Source organism: Dendrobates tinctorius, unplaced genomic scaffold (genome assembly GCF_039654945.1).
Source record: "Dendrobates tinctorius isolate UK_male_01 unplaced genomic scaffold, ASM3965494v1 ptg000014l, whole genome shotgun sequence".
Classification (NCBI taxonomy): Eukaryota; Metazoa; Chordata; class Amphibia; order Anura; family Dendrobatidae; genus Dendrobates; species Dendrobates tinctorius.
This window is the reverse complement of record NW_027361682.1, coordinates 5,954,312-5,972,565: the sequence shown is the minus strand read 5'-3', so window position 1 is coordinate 5,972,565 and position 18,254 is coordinate 5,954,312. Positions and strand designations below refer to the sequence as shown.

Sequence of the window (18,254 nt, the reverse complement as noted above, 5' to 3'; positions counted from 1 at the left end):
TGATTCCCATGCCAAAGGTCACTGGTTTGAATCGGGGAGCAGCCATGAAGAAGATTTCCAAACAAAAGAAAAACCGCATCATCCAGCTCATCGACAGCAGTCTCTTGGCCAAGAAAATTGACAAACTGCATCATGTGAGTGCCATAACAGTTGGAAGAATATGAAATGAAGTCCATCCATCCATTCAAAAGCCAAGAGCTGGCCGTCCAGGCAAAATATTGGAGTCAACAAGACGGCTCATCACAAGGTCTATTAGTTCAGGCTCGTCAAACACCTCAGTGAAGGTGGCTTGTATGTTTCATAATAGTGAGATCACGGACATCCATGCAAGCACCGTTCAATGCACGTTACACAAGTCTGGAATGGTGACCAAAATTAAAAGGGAAGAAGCCTCGATTTCAATATCGTCATAAGAACTTGAATTTGGAAAAAAAAATATGAAAAGTGAACAGTAAAAGCTTGGAATCGGGTGATTTGGAGCGATGAGACGAAAATCAATAGACTAGGCTCTGATGGGTGCAAATGAGCCTGGAAGAAACAAGGGAAAAAAGGCCAGGCAGATCAAGAAATTGAAGGAACTATCAAGTTCAGTGGAGGAAGCCTGACGAGAGAAGAGGCAATTTGCATATTGTATTTCCCAGAGGAGCATTGCATGGCGAATAAGCCTCCTTACATTTGTATGGCAGGGCCGGTGTATCTCTCTCTCCACAAGGAGAAATGTTATCCCTTAGACATCAGTCCGAAGCCTCTCACGGATCCAAATCCGTTCTCATACTTTTTTTTTTAATTCGTTTATTAAGCCACAAACGGTATGCAATGCACAGACTTGTACATGGTATATAAAATATTGTACAGAATATACATGTTCCATATGACATAAAATACAAAACACACTATGCATACCAGTCGTATTACAGAATAAAGCAATGTCAATTAAAGCATACTGGTCTTTGTGTTATTGCTCAAGTGGTAAAAAACATCTAACTTTTAAACTAAACCTATATCTGCAAAAAGAAAAAGAAAAAAACTTATTTCGCAGCCTATTACCCATGCTTAACCATCTATTATGCGATACCTCCAATCTGCAAGGTGAGGTGAGAGGCGTTCCATCTCTCCCAAATCTTCTCGAATTTACCCAGGCATCCTCCATTTTGATACAGCGTGCGCTCATACGGGATGATAGAGTTCACTAAATTGATCCAGAACCCAAGAGAGGGAGACGAACCTCCCATCCACCGCAGTGCCAGTACCTTTCATGCCATAAACAGCGTCTCCTGCAAAAAGATCCCAGTATATTGATCCCCATGTCTCCTCATCCCATACCCCAAATAAACCAGTGGCTCAAGGGGAATGGGGACTTGTACCAGGGATGTTGATAATGATGTCACCTCCTTCCAATATTGTGCAATAATAGGACACTGCCAGATCATGTGAATAAAATCTGCATCCAAAGAATGGCATCTTAAACATTCTGATGATTGGTATCGGCCCATCTTAAAGAGCCGAGTTGGAGTCAAATATGATTGATTAATAATATATAATTGTATCATCCTATTATTGACAGACAGAGATACCTTGATCGGAGACTCCAAGATTTCCTCCCACTCCTCTCCCTGTACATTAGGGATGAGCCTTTCCTATTTCCCCTTAACCAAATTTATGGCAAACTCTGACCCCACTGATAGCATGTATGTATACAGAGAGGAGATACGACCCTGGGGGCCCTGTGACTTAAGAATTCCTATCAAGGGCAGAGACGAGATAGCATTGTCTATACCTACTGATCTCATGTGTGACTGAAAGGCTGACCTTAACTGTAGATAACGAAAGAACTGGGATCTCGGGACATTGCATTTAACCTGTAGTTGTTCAAAAGGTATCAGAGTTCCGTGGTCATGTAGATCACCTATCGTATAAACAGTATATTGAATCCAGAATTCGGCAGATGTGTGTTCAATAGAGTTGAGCGACTTTGGTTGGATCGGGTTTCATGAAACAAAATTTGTTTCAGATGAAACTGGTCCGACTAAAGCAAAAAAAGTCGGAGTTTCGTCTGAAACCCGACCCCAATGCAAGTCAATGGGGAATAAAAGTCGGCATTGAGCGGATGACATTCATCTACTCAATGCTGACATATATTCCCCATTGACTTGCATTGGGGTCGGGTTTCGGACGAAACTCCGACTTTTTTTGCTTTAGTCGGACCAGTTTCATCTGAAACAAATTTTGTTTCATGAAACCCGATCCGACCAAAGTCGCTCAACTCTAGTGTTCAAGTAATGTCGGAAGATAACCATTATTCCACAGAGGCATCTCAGCTATGATATCTCTAAATCCAATCACCCTTTTAATCTGTTTCCATACTGTTCGTGCCAGGCGAAGTAGTTGTAACAAACGAGGAACATTTATTTTCTCCAGTTCCAAAAATCCCAGGGGACAATCCGCCCGTGCAGCATGAAGCAAATGATGTTCAGAATTAGGGAGGTGACCCCCGGGCATCCACACACTTATAGCTCTGGCCTGCCCAGCCAAATAATACAGAAAAAAGTCTGGTAATGTGCCCCCCCCCCCTTTTTAGGTCTCTGCAGAGTGGACAGCCTGAGTTTGGGTCTGGTCTTCCCCGATATAAAGGATGTAATTTGGGAATTCAAGTTCGCAAAAAAGGATCTGGGCACCACCACGGCACTATGTTGAAGAGAGTAACTGAGTTTAGGAAGTAGTATCATTTTAATTAAGTTGATACGCCTGGCCACTGACAGCGGGAGTTTACTCCAAATTGTAAACTTGACCTTGACCATCTCCAGTAGTGGGTGTATGTTAAGTTGCAAGTCAAGTGTACTGCCTTTAGAAATATGGACACCTAGGTACTTAAAATTGGATATGATGGGCAATGACGAGAGGTTCTCAAGTTGTGGCATTGGGGCAAGGGAGAGAGGCATCAGAGCAGAATTCTCCCAATTTATATACAAGCCAGAATATTTACTGAATTTATTTATAGTGGTGATCACTCTTGTCAGTGTTTCTTCCGCTCTGTCCATAAATATCACCATGTCATCAGCATATAAACCTATGGTATCTATCCTATCGCTATTTCTATGCCCACAATACTAGGGGAGGATCTTATGCGCATTGCCAGTGCTTCGATTGCAAGAGCAAAAAGGGCCGGGGAGAGGGGACACCCCTGGCGGGTTCCCCTGTGTAGTGAAAAGGGCTCAGATATGGAACTATTTACAATGACCTGGGCTCTGGGCTTCATATATAGTATACTAATCCATTTTAAAAATCTCTCCCCAAATCCATATTTCTGTAAACATGCATGAAGGAAGGGCCATTCAAGGGAGTCAAAAGCCTTAGCTGCATCCAACGATGCAAATGCCCATTTGTTGTCTGGCACCAGGGAACTATATTGGACCACCGACTGAACTCTTCTAATATTAATGGAAGTGCTCTTACTGGGCATAAAGCCAGTTTGGACAGGGTGTATAAGTTCTAATATAATTGAATTCAACCTGGTAGCCAAGATCTTCCCCTCCTTTTTAAGCACTATTATATTAACTTCATAAAAGGACTCCGGCATATATCTCCCCTCCCAAATCCCCCGAAACACTGACAGTAAAAGTGGCGCTAATATCTCTTGGTATTTCCTGTACAGTTCAATAGGAAACCCATCCGGTCCAGGGGCCTTCCCAGAGGCCATATCCTTCTATCTTCTCTAAGGTGAACTCAGCATCCATAAAGGCCCTCTGGGAAGAATTTAGTATGGGGAACGCTATATCAGACAGGTAGTCTAGACACCCCCGGCTATCAACCTCAGTCTTAGAGTTATACAATGAATTATAATAATCATGGAAACAGCTCAATATTTCTTCAGTTGAGGATACTAAGGTGCCATCCAAGTTACGGATCTGTAATATTGTATTAGTCGTATTATGCTGACGTACCAAATAGGCTGGAAATTTACTCGCCTGATTTCCCAGCTCAAAGTAGGATTGTCGGGCAAAGAATAATTTACGTTTGGATTTGGTGTCAATGTGCTGGGTGTATAGCCTTTGAGCGGTCAACCATTCCACCCTATTACCACTAGTCTGATCAGATATGTAGGCTGCCTCTGTATCTTTCAAATGTTGCTCCACCTCATCATCCTCTTTTGATGTCACTCGCTTAATATAAGAGATCGTGGAGGATAGACATCCCCTGAGATATGCCTTAAGGGTGTCATGATCCAGGTTAGATATGACAGGTTTTGAATAAGTAACCTTTTTTTTCCTTGGAGCTGGTTGCTTAGAGTTGGTTTTGCCCCCGGTGGCCATTAGGGTTATTACACAGAGGAGTCTTTTGTTCTAGTTTGCCCACGGTGGTGGTGAGCGTTATTGCACGGGAATCTCTAACATGTGTGAAACTCTGGCTCCTAACTATAAAGGTGTGTCAGGTCTTCTCACTCACTGTTGGTGATATTGGTGTTTTCCAACCATCCTTGGTGAAGGAAGGAGCTAGAGAGAGTTCCTGGCACTCAGTCAGAATCCTGGAATGGCAGCTATGGTGTCAGCGAGGAGTTCTGGCAAAGCTTGGAGGAGTGGCAGCTATGGTGTCAGCAAGGAGTTCTTGTAAAGCATGGTGGAGTGGCAGCTATGGTGTCAGCGAGGAGTTCTTGCAAAGCTTGGTGGAGTGGCAGCTATGGTGAAAGCTGCACTCAGATGCTGGACTCTGTTGCTGGAAAGCTGCACTCAGATGCTGGACTCTGTTGCTGGAAAGCTACACTCTGATGCTGGACTCTGTTGCTGGAAAGCTGCACTCAGATGCGGGACTCTGTTGCTGGAAAGCTGCACTCAGGTGTTGGATCCGGTTGGAGGAAAAGATGCACTCAGGTGTTGCACTCTGTTGCTGGAAAGCTGCACTCAGATGCTGGACTCTGTTGCTGGAAAGCTGCACTCAGATGCGGGACTCTGTTGCTGGAAAGCTGCACTCAGGTGTTGGATCCAGTTGGAGGAAAAGATGCACTCAGGTGTTGGACTCTGTTGCTTGGAGCATTAGCAACAGAGCAAAGCTAAGTGGTGTTTCCCTGTTTGTCACTTTTCTCAATGTGTCTTTTAGTGCAGTGGTGGGATTAGTGTCTGCACCGTCCACTTTACTAGTAAGGGATTGGTTCAGGTCGAGCTAGGGATTTCAGGTATCCTGATTGGCGCCCGCTGCAGAACCGGCCTAGGGATCGTTAGGAGTGTAGAGACACTGACTCTGGGGAGTTGAGGAGGTCTCCACGTCCCCGTTCCCTATCGCAGGGCCACCATTGTAATTGTTTTCCTGGTTTTCCCCTTTATTCTGAAATTCGCCCTGCTGGAGGCGGTGTATCCAGACATACGTGTACTACTGAAATTCGCCTGCTGGAGGCGGTGTATCCGGCTGCACATTTTATTTAAATTCGCCCTGCTGGAGGCGGTGTATCCAGGGTCACGCGTGTCATATAAATTCGCCCTGCTGGAGGCGGTGTGTCCAGTCACATGCGACCATGACAAAGGGTATCCCAAAATAAATTGATGTTCAGGGTGGGACGAGATGAAGCAATGCAACTGACTGATCGTTCTGTCGGGCGCTTTCACTAGTTTTAACCAGAAAGGGTTCAATTTCCATGTTATCCTGTTATTCAACGATCCATATTTAAGCTTAAGAATAACCGGACTATGATCCGAAATCCCCCTACTGCCATGCTCAATACTATCCACCCACATTGCCAGACTGCTGGATCCAAAGATATAATCTATGCGAGACAAGGAACGCTTAGTGGATGAATGGCAAGTACAGTATATTCTCTCGTCTCAGGATGACGCAGTCTCCATAGATCCAGCCACTCACTACCTTCCATAAATTGTGACAATTGGGATGTAGCCGGCGGTGGGGCCCCACTCTGTATACCATCACCCAGTCTTAATTTGTCTAGACGGTTATTCATGACCAATTTAAAATCACCCATGCAAATGACATCTGCATCTGGATAATTCAGGGCGAAACTCAATGCCTTTTGGAGAATTAACACATTGGCCGGAGGGGGGTTATAAATACATAGAATTACATATTTCCTAGAGTTGATCAGTGCATATACAAACACAAAACGCCCCTCAGGATCTTTTCGGGCCTCCCTAATTTCCCACCTAACATCCTTATGTATTAGTAAGGATAAAAAGTGATAGAAAGCAAAGAGTGGTTATTAATGGTGCATACTCAGATTGGGCCAGGGTTACTAGTGGGGTACCACAGGGTTCTGTATTGGGCCCCCTACTATTTAATATATTTATTAATGATCTAGTGGATGGCTTACACAGTAAAATATCAGTATTTGCAGATGATACAAAACTAGGTAAGGTAGTTAACACAAAGGAGGACAGTTTGTAACCACAGACAGATTTGAGTAAATTGGAGAATTGGGCTGAAAAATGGCAAATGAGGTTTAACACAGATAAGTGTAAGGTTATGCACATGGGAAGGAGAAACAGATGCTACAATTACTTACTAAATGGGAAACTGCTGGGGAAATCAGACATGGAAAAAGACTTAGGCATCTTAGTCAATAATGTCATGGTCACGTGTGTCTGGTCGCAGATGATGCCGCAAGGCGAACCCATAACACACGGGACCCTGGATACGCCGCCTCCAGTGGGGCGAATTTAAATAATAAAGTGTGCAGGTGGATACGCCGCCTCCACCTGGCGAATTTAGGTATTACGCATTATAAATATATTTCTGGAAACACCGCCTCCAGTAAGGCGCATTTAAATAATAAAGGGGGGAACCTGGGAAACTTTAACAATGCTGGGCCCTGCGATAGGGAATGGGGAAATGGAGACCTCCTGCACTCCCCTGAGCCAGTGTCCCTACACTCCTCACATTCCCTAAACAGGCTCCGCACCTGTCGCCGCACGCGTACCTTAACGCCCTTGCTCGCCCTGAGCCTAAACCCTCACTAGGGAATAGGTTGGTGCGGAGACTAATCTCACCACTGCACTAACAACACACATGAGGAAAGAGACAATACAGGGGAAACACCACTTATCTTTGCTCTGTTGCATGCGCTCCTAGCAACAGAGCCCACCACCTGTGTGCATCTTCTCCTCCACCCTGATCCATCACCATAACTGGATCCATCACCATCGTGCAGCCTGGGAGCAGAGTCCATCACCACTTGCAGCAGTCCAGTACACAGAGTCCCAAGATGAGTCCAGCCTCTACCAAGAATCCAAGCATGCTCGAGTCCAGTTCTCAGCAACCAAGTAGAGCATGCTGAGTGCAACTCTCTTCCTAGTCGCCACTCCTCTAAGCCATGACCGCACTTCCCGCCGACACCATAAACTGCGACTCCACCAAGCCATGCCAGTCCTTCCTGCAGACACCATTAGCTGGCACTCATTCTCTCTGGCTGACTGCGCAGGACTCCTATCCAGCTCCATCCTTCCACCAGGCTCTCCAACAACTCAGCAAGAAATATCACCAGCAGTGAGTGAACACCCTGAGCACACCTTTATAGGGAGTCCCACCTGATCCATAATTAAGTGAACATTAACCTAAACCTAAGGTGCGATACCGCTAACCACCACCGGGGACAGTCAAAACACCTTTGAACTCAACCAAAGTAAAAAAAAGTTCACTTTGTGCTTTTAACACCGCCAGATCCAACACTGGATCATGACAGTACCCCCTCCTTAATGAGGGGCCTCTGGACCCTCAAGACCACCCCTCATTAGGGAAACACCTACAGCGGGGACGCCCAGACCCTGAGTTCACCCCACCATCCCCTGACACTTCAGGTTTATGACAAACACCGCTGATATTGGCAATATATGTTCCTTTTGGAGGCACCACTCATCTCCACAGCGCCGACCTGGGGAACGAGTTAATGTATGTGTAGGTTTGCTCAGAGCTGATCAGACTCCACAACACATTTCCACAAGATGTTTTTTGGTGGCACCCATACATGCTCGTTCACACACAGGTCCGGACCTGAACGTTTATTGCACACATACATTGGTCATTTTTTGGTGAACTCACTCTGGACTTGACCGAGGCGTCCCCCTGTGTCACCACACTCACACCCCCACTATTCACCAAGGGACACCACCCTCCAACCATTTCACCATGAGGACTGCGCCTCCTAGGGATGGTTAATGCCGAGGGTAGAGATTTGTCCCTACTCCCCCGCAGCACACCTGCTGCACACACCAGGAGGAGAAGGGGACCGGGAAATGGAGGAAATATACTCTCGCTGGTCACCTCCACACGACCAGGAGGGCGGCTTCTTCGATGGTATGAAGATTTGGCGTAAAACCCTGCGGACTATCACACCAGTCAGCTCACCACAGGGGCGTACCCCTTCACCTCGGGGAATACCAGGCAGCTCCGTGGGGCACCATTCCTCCCACCTGCCTGGGTGCGCCCGCCTGCATGAACCAGTCCTGCTCCCCAGCAGCGACTCTAGGGGGTTTTAGTACCATAGCCGCAGGAATATGGAGGAAAATATATATATATACTCGCTGGTCGCCTCCACACGACCAGGAGGGGCGGCATCGAAGATTTGGCATGAGCCCCGTGGACTATTCACCAATCTGCTCACTACAGGGACGTACCCCTTCACCTCGGGGAATACCAGGCAGCTCCGTGGGGCACCATTCCTCCCACCTGTCTGGGTGCGTCCCCTGTAAGAGCAAGTCCCGCTCCCCAGCAGCGACTCTACACCTAGTCTGCTCACCACAGGGATGTACCCCTTCACCTCGGGGAATACCAGGCAGCTCCGTGGGGCACCATTCCTCCCACCTGCCTGGGTACCTCCCCGTGCGAGAGCAAGTCCCGCTCCTCAGCAGCGACTCTAGGGGCTTTTGCCAGACCGCAGCCGCCATTTTTGTTTCTCTGGTTATCTGAGCAGAGGCCCCAGACCCTGATAACTGCTGCTGCAGCGGCTTAAACACACCTTGCCGCTCCCCACTGCACCTCAGTGAGGCCCGGCAGCAAATACCACAGGTCTCCACATGGCCAAAGCTCACCAGAGAAAAAAAAAGTAAGGGCTGGTGATAATGTCATGGTCACGTGTGTCTGGTCGCAGATGATGCCGCAAGGCGAACCCATAACACACGTGACCCTGGATACACCGCCTCCAGTGGGGCGAATTTAAATAATAAAGCGTGCAGGTGAATACGCCGCCTCCACCTGGTGAATTTAGGTATTACACGTTATAAATATATTTCTGGAAACACCGCCTCCAGTAAGGCGCATTTAAATAATAAAGGGGGGAACCTGGGAAACTTTAACAATGCTGGGCCCTGCGATAGGGAATGGGGAAATGGAGACCTCCTGCACTCCACTGAGCCAGTGTCCCTACACTCCTCACATTCCCTAAACAGGCTCCGCACCTGTTGCCGCACGCGTACCTTAATGCCCTTGCTCGCCCTGAGCCTAAATCCTCACTAGGGAATAGGTCGGTGCGGAGACTAATCTCACCACTGCACTAACAACACACATGAGGAAAAAGACAATACAGGGGAAACACCACTTATCTTTGCTCTGTTGCGTGCGCTCCTAGCAACAGAGCCCACCACCTGTGTGCATCTTCTCCTCCACCCTGATCCATCACCATAACTGGATCCATCACCATCGTGCAGCCTGGGAGCAGAGTCCATCACCACTTGCAGCAGTCCAGTACACAGAGTCCCAAGATGAGTCCAGCCTCTACCAAGAATCCAAGCATGCTCGAGTCCAGTTCTCAGCAACCAAGTAGAGCATGCTGAGTGCAACTCTCTTCCTAGTCGCCACTCCTCTAAGCCATGACCGCACTTCCCGCCGACACCATAAACTGCGACTCCACCAAGCCATGCCAGTCCTTCCTGCAGACACCATTAGCTGGCACTCATTCTCTCTGGCTGACTGCGCAGGACTCCTATCCAGCTCCATCCTTCCACCAGGCTCTCCAACAACTCAGCAAGAAATATCACCAGCAGTGAGTGAACACCCTGAGCACACCTTTATAGGGAGTCCCACCTGATCCATAATTAAGTGAACATTAACCTAAACCTAAGGTGCGATACCGCTAACCACCACCGGGGACAGTCAAAACACCTTTGAACTCAACCAAAGTAAAAAAAAGTTCACTTTGTGCTTTTAACACCGCCAGATCCAACACTGGATCATGACAAATAAAAAGCTAAATTGGAGTGCCCAGTGTCAGGCAGCTGCCACCAAAGCAAATAGGGTCATGGGATGCATTAGAAGAGGTCTGGGGACACGAGATGAAAACATAATTCTCCCTCTGTACAGATCACTTGTCAGACCACACTTGGAGTATTGTGTGCAATTTTGGACGCCGGTGCTCAAGAAAGACATTACTGAACTTGAAAGGGTTCAAAGGCGGGCTACTAAAATGATAAATGAAGTTGGTTCACTACAATACCCAGAAAGGTTATCAAAATTATGTCTATTTACTCTAGAAAAGAGAAGACTTAGGGGAGACCTAATATATATGTACAAGTATATCAGAGGGCAATACAGAGATCTCTCCATTGAACTGTTTGTACCAAGGACTGTGACAAGAACAAGGGGGCATTCTCTTCGTTTGGAGGAAAGACAATTTCTGCACCAGCATAGAAGAGGGTTCTTCACGGTAAGAGCAGTGAGGCTCTGGAATTCTCTTCCTGAGGAAGTGGTGATGGCCAACTCACTGAATGAATTTAAGAAAGGAATGGATGCTTTTCTTGTGAGTAACAGTATAGAAGGTTATGAATAGCATAATATTATAGGTAGATGGTTGACCCAGCTAAGAGGAAGGAAACTTTTTTCCCTATGGAGAAAATTGGCTTCTACTCTGTGGGTTTTTTGCCTTTCCCAGGACTCACAATGCAGAACAGCTGCAGTAAAAATAGGCTGAACTAGATGGACATAAGGTCTTCCTTCAGCCTTCAAAACTATGTTACTATGTTAGTAGTGAAACCCCCCTTGAATAACTGTTATGAAATGTATGAATAGACTGTTGTACCCACGGCTTTTGAACACACCGAACTGTATCTCTAGTCAGATGTGTCTCGACCAAAGCCACAATGTGAGGGCGGTATTGCCTAATTTGTGAGAACACCTTAATTTTCTTCTGAGGGGTCTTTATACCTCTCACATTCCAGGTCATACATATTAATTCAGACCCCATTCTCACCCATTTGGATATAATGCAGGTTAATGTTCAAGCAAGATTCAGAGATATCACACAGATAATAGAACTGACACTGGCAGCGATTGCTACCTAGGTAACAACAAGAACTAAAACATTTAACAAATAAAAAAACAAGGAAAAAAGAAAACAAAATAAAAAGCTAACAGTATAGGAGCCAAGTCCCACGCTCCCATATAAAACTAAACAAGGGGATACCATCACTGAGCTCAGTGTCCGGTATTGTTGGTAACTGGACACCCGCAAGGAAGGCTCCAATTATATCTTCAATAGAAGGATACGAGTTAGCAGTAAATACATTAGAATTCCTTCACAGGGGATCACTTATGGGACCGCAGCCACTCAGTCGCCTCCGCCGGATCCGTGAAAAACACAGAGGAGCCTCCGTGGACAACCCGAAGTCGGGCCGGATAGATCATCGAATACATGATGTTCCTCTCTCTGAGCCACTTCTTGACTTCAATGAATTGTGCCCACTGTTTCTGGAGTTCCATGGAGAAATCCGGGAAAATCGAGATCACAGCCTTATCGAACTTGATGGGACTTTTTTGCCGCGCGAGGCGCAGAATGGTGTCTCTATCCTTACAATTGAGGAGATGTGCCAGGAAGGGTCTGGGTGGGGTTCCCGGAGGAAGGGGTTTTGTAGGAACCCTGTGAGCTCTCTCGACGGTGAATACTGGAGAGAACTCATCTCCCAAAGAGGTTTTGAGCCAGCCCTCCAGAAATTGCTCAGGGTGCTGACCTTCCAAGCGTTCCGGCAGACCAATGATACGGATATTATTCCGGCGCATTCTGTTCTCCACATCATCTGCCTTCTGCCTCCAGGCATTCACAGAGCCTGCCACCTTGGTTAATTTGGCCTCCATAGGCGTAATGGTGTCTTCCACCTGGGACACTCTTGTCTCCACTTCAGTAATGCGTCCTCTCATGGCTTGCAAATCTTGTCGAAGTCACCCCACCTCAATGTAAACATCCTCTATTTTATCAGTCAGGGATGTTCTTGTCAGGGAAATGGCCTGCATCAGTTGTTCAGATGCCTGTTTGAGAGTTAGTTCCTCCTGCTCGCTCTCTTCCTCATCCCCAGGGGGACGATTTTTGCGCTGAGCTTGTAGAGGATTATTTCTAAGAGACCGTGCACTTTCAAAGGGGTCGGGTCTGACAAACTCTTTTAGCTTTTCTGCTGCTGCTGATCCTTTAGACTGATTCATGGCCATTATTGATGTGGCACAGCAGGATATCCAGAGGTATATGTCCCGGAGGATTTCCCCTCCAGTTGTAAGCAGAGCAGGGCTGATGTTAAATAATTATGTCCCAAGAGCAGCCCCTGCGCTGGAGGGGGGATCACACAGATCAATAGGCACAGTATCTGGTGCTGAATCGATGAAACCTCTTGTGACCAGGGAAGAGGAGAAGCAGGTAGCCCCACAGGGACAGCAGCGGTGAGGGGAGCATAAGTCCCCACAGTAATGGTGCCAACAGGCAAGTAAATCTATTAGTGAGAGGGGGGAACGAGGGGCCCAATTTTCCAGGGCACTCACCTCATATCCCCTAAGTGTTCCGGATATAGGCCACTGCCCGGCAGCGCTGCAACGGTGAAGGCTGGACGCTGCAGCTCTCACTGATAGAGCGCGCGTCTAAGATGGCCGCCGCCTCGTGCAGGCCCCACCGCTCACTCCAGTCCCTCCAGCCACCAGCACAACAGAGCCACTATATGTCCTCCTGCGGGGGGGCCTAGGGGGGTCCCGACGTCCAGGTGTCGCCAGAGATGTCACAGTGAGAAGATCTGGTGCAGGATATGCAGGAGCTCCCTCAGCGTGCGTCCTCTCTCTTCGGCTACATAGCCACGCCCCATCCATTCTCATACTTTGCACTGACGAGAGGTAATATCCCAAAACACAGTGTCTCAAAATCGAGATTCTGATTTGGCTTTTGTCCTAAGTCATATTGCAAGACTTGTTGATAGTGACTTGTAGGATTTCTGCTTCCAACAGGTGGAACTATACAGTAGAGTTCAAGTCCTCTTCCTCTCCAAAGAGGCAATTTGCATATTAAATTTCCCAGCGTAGCATTGAATGGCAAATAAGCTTCCATACATTAGTAAATCAGAGCTGGTATGTTACACTCCACAAGGAGAAGCGTTACCCCTTAGACTACTGCTGTCATGTAATTTTTGATTTGCTAATTTATGCACTTTTCTGTTCTTCTAAATCATTTATCGTGACCTCTTCTGTCTGTGACTTTCACAATCTTTGTTTCAGGGTAAAGAACTGCTCCATATTAATACTTCAGAGACATATGTGAAGGGAGATGAGCCGCATAAAGAGGAGATTCCTACAGATAGCCACACAGGTGACTACTGACGACTAAATGCTGAGAAGTCACAGGTTCTACTTTGTCAGTGGCTTGTAGAAATACTTTATATGTTGAATGTTTATTATACAGAGCTTTACGTTTGGATTTTACACTAAGCTTTAGTATTTAAAAATATATTTTTACAGTATTTTCCATAATCGCTTCTGAGCTGCTGTAGAGGAGATCCTTCTGTATTCACAGTCATGTCCATCACAGGACACTGCGATCAGTGGATGACTCTAAATATTCTTTTGAAGATTTAGTGTTGGGAATCTCTGATACAGAAGTGTCGCACCGCCTTGTGGGATGCAGGGCCTACTACCTCGGAGGGTGGTTCAGTCACGGTGACTCTGATGGCTCTAACAATCCCTAGGTTAGGTGGCAATTAATAAAGGGGGAGAGTTGACGGATATATGAGTCTGAGAATTATGTTGATGCCCGCAAGATATGAGGCCGCGGACGAAAGAAGCATACACCAGGGGTCCCGTGCAAACTTGAAAGATGAACTTTACTGAATACTTGTAACAATTCTTATGTTTTTCAATGTAACAGTCTTGGATAGCAGATACAATTTTCCTTACACTTTGTGTCAGTCAAAGCCTTTTCTTGGTCCCGGCCTTGGGAGGATGGCAGTAACTTTTCATTTGTGCAGCGTGAAGGGGGAGGATTAGCTAACCTTAATCAGATCGGAGTATCCAGAAAAATCTGCTGCGCAGTTGTGCAGTTCCTTCTCTTGTCCCAACACTCTGTTGCTGTAAATGCGGGGCACTCCTAAAAGGGTGCTATTTGTACTACCCGCTTGGTCTAGACGAGGAGCCTCAATTTCCTACCTCCTCTCACCACCAAAGCCGCACGTAACACTACCTTTTCAGTCTCCCTCACACCTCCAACTGCCACTTATTTTCAAATCAGTTTAGCAAGTTGCAATGCCAAACTAAGGCAGAAGAGGGCAGTATAGAACTACAAGTTGTAATACCAAAACAAGGAGGGCAGCATAATATTAAATAATTTACCTCCTCCCAAGGCTAGACGGGAAATCGGTGTTACAAATGCAATCATGTAAGGAATAGAGAACACATTTACCATATGACATATGACATACATTAGTAATGGTTTTTCTGGTCACTACAGAAGGATATAGAAGAAAATAGAGGATGGGGCGCCGTGGATAATGATCATCCAAAGCATAAATGGCCTAAAGAGAAATGGAGAAACATTTTGTGGACTGATGAAAGTAAAATTGTTCTTTTTCTAGTCATCTTCCATGACAGCCATATCGGAGGATGTCTCCCCGCCCTAATGGGGGACAGGAAACACACAAGAGGTTAAATACCCCTCCCCCTTCCTGCTATCTCCAGTGTTTTTCCTGTCCCCTATGGGGCATGAAGAGGTCCTGATAGTGCTGCCGTGGCCGGTGACCGGAGGCACTATTTCATCTACCTGTATGCCGGGCAGACAACGGTCGGGGGCTCTGCTCTCCTCCGCTGAAAAGGGCTGCTCCCGTCTCCGCTTCTGGTGGTACTCGGGACCCCTGCCCGCCCCTCCTGCACCTCTGCAGTGCGGTAAAGCGGGGCGGTGATGTGTGGCCGGGGTCCTCCCCTCCCATGCAGCTGTATCCAGGGCCATGCGCACCGGAAATGACGTCAGGACCGTCACCGAACTTCCGCGTTCCAGGCTGGAATGCACGCGTGGCCTGTAATTATCGGGCCGCTGGCGGCGGTTCCGGGGCCCCATCAGAGCAGCTGGAGCACCACCGACCCTCACAGGGCATCACCCGACGGGGTGAGTGAGCCCCAGCAACCCCACGGGGTTGATGGATGGGACAGCCGCTGAGCAGCTGGGGAATCAGCTGTGGAGAAGGGGTGATTGAGATAACCCCCACCTGTGGACCGAGGGGAGGAGCACAGAACACGCTGGTGGACCTCGGTTATTTAAATCCTGTTCTGAGTGCGTCCAGGTAAGGCCACTATCTGTACAGGTGACTGTGACAGACTGACCATGGACGGCGACAAACCCTTACTGCCTGCTTCTGCGGAGCCCAGCATTCACCCTCCTACTGTAAGTAGTGGGGTGGGTCCCCCCTTTTCTGTCCGGGTAGTTTCTGAGGTGACTTAGTATGCCTTCTCTCTGTTTTAGGGAGACATGGCCTCTGCCCTTAAAATGATAAACCAAGCCGCAAGTGTGTGTGTGGTTCCAGACTTCCCTCTGCATATAGGAAGAAGCTTTGTCAGCCCTGCACGGACGATGTATTACGTGCAGAGCAGCCCTCCCTACTGGACAGTATAAAAATACTCATCAGACAGGAAATCCAATCTTCTATGACAACATTTTCCCAGACCCCGACACCACAGCCCCCTCCTACTCGGAAAAGGAAAATGGCACCTGTGGAATCTGACTCGGGCGAGATTGATACCTTTCAGAAGATGCTTGGGAAAATGAGGGTTACACTTCCGCCCCTAAATCCGATAAGAAGAAATACTTTTTCTCTTCCGAGGATATGGGAGAATTAGTTAGTATGGTGAGGGGCACTATGGGATTTGAAGAGGAGGAAGTGGAATACTCTATACAGGATGAGATGTTTGGGGGGGCTGAAGCCTAAAGCCCAAAAGGGGTTTCGCCTGAACCAAGACGAAGAGAGGTCCCTGGAAATTTTACAGTCCTTGGGTTGGATCCCAAACTTGGAGAAATCAGACCTTCATCCTTCATCGAGGAAGAAGTTCTTAGGAATACTCCTGGACTCAGAAAAGAGAACGTCTTTTTTACCCAGGGAACGACAGCTCGACCTAGTTCAGAGGATCTCCAGGTTCAGGGATCAGAGAGCACCCACCCTGAGGGACTCGATGTCCATCCTGGGTTCACTTATAGCATGCATCCAAGCTGTCTCCTGGGCTCAAGCCCATACTCAGATTCTTGAGTCCCATGTACTCCGGTGTTGGAACTCACTGACCAAGAGAACCCCCCCTTCGGGTCATGTGAAGGCTTCTCTCCTACGGTGGCTTGACTACCAGAACCTCCAGCGGGGTGTCAGCTGGGATCAGCTTCCCCTAAAAATCCTCACCACAGACACCAGAGGCTGCGGTGCTATAGTGGAGAGATCACACTTCCAAGGGGTATGGACCCCAGGCATCAGAGCCAGCTCAAATGTGAGAGAGCTTAAAGCGGTAGAGGAGGCGTTGAAGGCAGCATCAACCCTTGTCCGAAATCATGTACGCGTCAGCTCAGACAACTACAACTAACTACAGTGGCCTACCTCCAACACCAAGGAGGCACGAAATACCTCAATCTAAAATTAGTGGTTGCAAGATTTTTTTCCTGGGCAGAGAAACATCTGTTGTCCGTATCAGCAGTACATCTGAGGGCATCGTACAATACACAGGCGGACTTCCTCAGCAGGAAGGACGTTAATCCCGGGGAATGGTGCATGAACCAAACAGTATTTTTGTCTCTGGTGTCAAGGTGGGGAAATCCCGATGTGGACCTTTTTGCCAGCAGTCAAAACGCGAAGGTGGAAAATTTTTTTTTTCCCCTCAGTCCCACCAAAGGATCATGGGGAGTGGACGCCCTCTCCCATCCTTGGTAGTTCGGTCTGGCTTACACCTTCACACTGATTCCCATGATAGCAACAACACTACAGAAGATACACTCAGAACAGGTCACTACAATCCTGGTGGCTCCCATGTGGCCAGGGAGAAGTGTTATGAACTAGTCACCAAGGAAGATGGCAGGAATAGGCTAGGCCACCAGGAAACCAGAAAGGTTGGTAACTGAGCAGATTGCAGACTCCTAATCCTAACGACACAACTAGCAGTAGCCGTGGAGGGTACCTATGATGCCCTAGATGCCTCGACACAGCCGGAGAGCTAACTAAGTCTAAAGCAAGAAAGGTGAAATCTAAACAGCCCCGGAGTAGACCCCCAAAGGAATAGACAGCCCCCAAACATATATTGTCGGTGAGACAAGATGAGACACAAACACAGGCAGAAAACAGACTGAGCAAATGATGGGGCCCAAACTGTCTAGACAGGATAGGACAGGAAAGACACTGTCTGAAATCACGCAAAAACCCTGAAAAATCCAACACGTCTGATGTACAAAAAACACTGAGGCCTCACGACCTCTCCCCCACTATATCAGCATTCTGGTGTAATCTGGCAGAAAAGCAAAAGAGACTAATATAACAGGGGACTGAACAAACTGACACAAGCTGTAATATATGGAGCGGGGTCCAGCGCTGCCCCAACAGGGAGCACACTGAACCCTCAAAGCAAAGCAGCAAGCAGAAAAGGCAAAACCAAATCAGATGCAAAGGATTAGCAAAAGAATCACTTACCTGAAGAATGCAGGATCAGACAGGAGACAGCAGACCTCAAAATGCACAGAGAGAAACTAATCACCAGCAGCCACTGAAGGAAGCCTGCTCACTTAAATACTCCAGTCTGTGACCCCCTGATTTCCAATCATCATCGTCAGGTGGCAAACTTTCATCAACCCAGCCAGCTCCACTACCCACAATAACCACCAGAGGGAGCCCCGACCCAGAAGTCAGATTAAGAGAATTCACAACAGAGAAGCTGTTACGGAGCTCTACACAATATGGCTCAGGAAGGCCCAATATTTCTGCCCCAGAAGGTCAGCCTCCTTCACCAGGGTCCTCTGCTGCGCCCAGACCCGCACAAGTTGAACCTTGCAGCCTGGCTACTGAAGCCAGAAT

The 18,254-nt window shown here is 47.5% G+C and overlaps 1 protein-coding gene across 2 annotated transcripts in view; it reads left to right on the top strand.

The window, feature by feature from the left end:
• Positions 1–18,254, top strand: part of LOC141073662 (uncharacterized) — a 91,924-nt gene that overhangs the window by 61,498 nt on the left and 12,172 nt on the right. For both annotated transcript variants that reach the window (XM_073561014.1, XM_073561019.1), the window contains one exon: positions 13,450–13,540. In XM_073561014.1, coding sequence (XP_073417115.1) covers positions 13,450–13,540 — 91 coding nt within the window. The remainder of the gene's footprint in view (positions 1–13,449; positions 13,541–18,254) is intronic.